At 41.9% G+C, this 2,837-nt stretch overlaps 1 protein-coding gene across 1 annotated transcript in view; it reads left to right on the forward strand.

Moving 5' to 3' along the window:
• PIK3C3 (phosphatidylinositol 3-kinase catalytic subunit type 3) overlaps window positions 1–2,596 on the forward strand; it is a gene marked incomplete at its 3' end in the record, with an annotated part of 43,614 nt that extends 41,018 nt beyond the window's left edge. The window contains exon 15 of the mRNA XM_015827890.1: window positions 2,480–2,596. Within this exon, the coding sequence (XP_015683376.1) occupies window positions 2,480–2,596 (117 nt within the window). The remainder of the gene's footprint in view (window positions 1–2,479) is intronic.
• Window positions 2,597–2,837: the final 241 nt, after the last annotated feature.

The raw sequence follows: 2,837 nt of genomic DNA on the forward strand, positions 1-2,837 counted from the left end.
CTCCAAAGTCCCTTCCAGCTCTATTCTGATTGCAATTGTTCCTTGATGTTCTCTGAGCTTGGTAGTTTTCTTGCAGATATTTCATTATCCAACTAGATGACTTCAATAGTGCTAGAAGGGAGTGGGGTTTGCTCTCTATTTAGATATAAATGGCGTGCCCTGCCAGGGTTGGTGGGTGTGGTCTTGATGGTTCCTTGGTTAGGCTGTGGTTTACAGCCTAATAAAGAAAAGAAAAGAAAAAGGAGAGAAAGAAATGAAAGAAAAAAGAAAGAAAAAAGAAAGAAAGAACAAGAAGGAAAGAAAGAAAAGAAGGAAAGAAAGAGAAGAAAAAGGAAGAAATGAAGGAAAGAAAGAAAAAGAAAAAGAAAGAAAGAAAACAAGAATGACAAAGAAAAGAAGGAAAGAAAGAAAGAAAGAGGAAGGAATGAAGGAAAGAAAGAAAAAGAAAAAGAAAGAAAGAAGAAAGAAAGAAAACAAGAACGAAAGAAAGAAAACAAGAAGGAAAGAAAGAAAGAAGAAAGGAAGGAAAGAAGGAAAGAAAAAGAAAGAAAGAAGAGAAAAGGAGAGAAAGAAGAAAGAAAGAAAGAATGAAAGAAAGAAAGAAAGAACAAGAAGGAAAGAAAGAAAGAGAAGAGAGGAAGGAAGGAAACAAAAAGAAAAAAAGAAAAAAATAAAGAAAGAAGAGAGAAAGAGAGGAAGAAAGAAAGGAAGGAGGGAGGGAAGGAAGGAGAATCTGACCTTCCCTTGGGAAATTTCAGATATAGACTTGAGGGTTTGAGCTCAAACATTTCCTCTCCTGGACAAATTGCAAGCTGGAATGTCTCTTTACCCACCCAGATAGTTAAGGTTAGGATTAAAGTTAGGGAAAAAAAGAAAGAAAGAGAGAGAGGGAGGGAGGGAGGGAGGGAGGGAGGGAAAGTAAGAAACCTTTCTCTGTCTCTTGATTTACCCAGGGTGGTAAATCCCTCGGGGTGAGGCATTTCTTGGCTTGTTTATCTGAGTTGTTAGTTTCTTGATTGGGGTATTGTTGACTTTTTGATGGTTGGCCTAGTGTGCTTATCTGCTTGCCTGGGTGTGGATTGCTGGTAAGGAGTATTTTGGTCTCTTTGTTTCATTTTGGGAGAGGGTGCTCCACACTCTTCTCACACGGATGATGTTGCCTAGTTGGGTCATGAAACACCTGCAAGGAAACCACCAAGCTCAGAGGGCACCAAGGACCCCACAGTTAAGCCTTGAGCTACGAAGATTCCCTTCCATTAAATGTCTTTCATTTATCATGGATTTCCTTGCCTTTTCTACAACCCTCCACCTCCTTCAGGGCAAATTGGCTTAGGCTTACTTTTAGAATGATTGTTATTGACAAAGCTGTGGAAAAGCCAGAAGGTCAGCCAGCCACTTTCTTACTATAGGCAGCTTTGATTGCATTATATATGGGAGGGAGTGAAAGGGTGGGTGGGTGGGGGGGAAGGAACAGAGAACGAACATGTCTGTGGAGTGAATGTCATCGTTTGTTATCTACTCAGAAAGGAATTGCTAAAAGCCAAGAGAACAGAAGAGGAAGGGAAGAAGGGAGGGAGGGAGGAAAGAAAGAACGAAAGAAGGAAGGGGAAAGGAAAGGAAAGGAAATGGAGGGAGAGAGGGAGAGAAAAGGAAGGAAGAGGAAAGGAAAGGAAAGAAGAGGGGAGGGAGAGAAAAGGAAGAAAGGAAAGGGAGGGGAGGGGAGGAAGAGAAAGGGAGAGAGGGAAATGGAGGAGGGAAAGGATGGAAGGGAGGGAGGAAGGGAGGGAGGGCAGGGTAAGGTGAGGAGAAGAAAGGAATGGAAAGGAAAGGAAAGGGAGGGAGAGAAAGGAAGAAAGAAAGGAAATGGGAGAGATGAGAGAAAGAAAGAAAGAAAGAAAGAAAGAAAGAAAGAAAGAAAGAAAGAAAGAAAGAAAAAAGAAAGAAAGGAAGAAAGAAAAAGGAAGGAAGGAAGGAAGGAAGGAAGGAAGGAAGGACAAGGTAAGGTAAGATAAGGAGAGGAGAGGAGAGGGAGGGAGGGAGAGAAAGGAAGGAAGAAAGGAAATGGGAGAGGTGAGAAAGAAAAAGAAAGAAGAAAGAAAGAGAAAGAAAGAAAGAAAGAAAGAAAGAAAAAGAAAGAAAAAGGAAGGAAGGAAGGAAGGGCAAGGTAAGGTAAGATAAGGAGAGGAGAGGAGAGGGAGGGAGAGAAAGGAAGGAAGGAAGGAAGAAAGGAAATGGGAGAGGTGAGAGAAAGAAAGAAAGAAAAAGAAAGAGAAGGAAAGAAAGAAAAAGGAAGGAAGGGAGGGCAAGGTAAGATAAGGTAAGGAGAGGAGAGGGAGGGAGAGAAAGGAAGGAAGAAAGGAAATGGGAGAGGTGAGAGAAAGAAAGAAAGAAAGGAAAAGAAAAGAAAAGAAAAGAAAAGAAAAGAAAAGAAAAGAAAAGAAAGAAAATTTTTTTTTTTTTCGTCTCCTGATTTACCCAGGGTGACAAATCCGTCCGGGTGATGCGTTCCTTGTTGGCTGCCCAACAGACCTTTGTTGATCGGCTGGTCCATCTCATGAAAGCCGTGCAGCGTGAAAGTGGGAATCGGAAAAAAAAGGTAAGGATCTTCAGACAATTAGCAATGGACCAGGAATCAACTTCAGCTGTGAGAAGCGCCGGGATGAAAACAAACCTTGATTCCATTAGCTTCTAATGCTAATTAAACATCTCCATCGTGTTTGCTCCCTTGTCACCTGGCGAACCGTCCCCTTTCTGTTAAGTTTGGCCCCAGTTAAGTTTGGGTCCTGCCCAAAGTCTCAATTTCTGCACCTCTGATTGAATGAAAGACACCCCCCCCC

Source organism: Protobothrops mucrosquamatus, unplaced genomic scaffold (assembly GCF_001527695.2).
Source record: "Protobothrops mucrosquamatus isolate PMUCROS unplaced genomic scaffold, P.Mucros_1.0 scaffold4040, whole genome shotgun sequence".
Lineage (NCBI taxonomy): Eukaryota > Metazoa > Chordata > Lepidosauria > Squamata > Viperidae > Protobothrops > Protobothrops mucrosquamatus.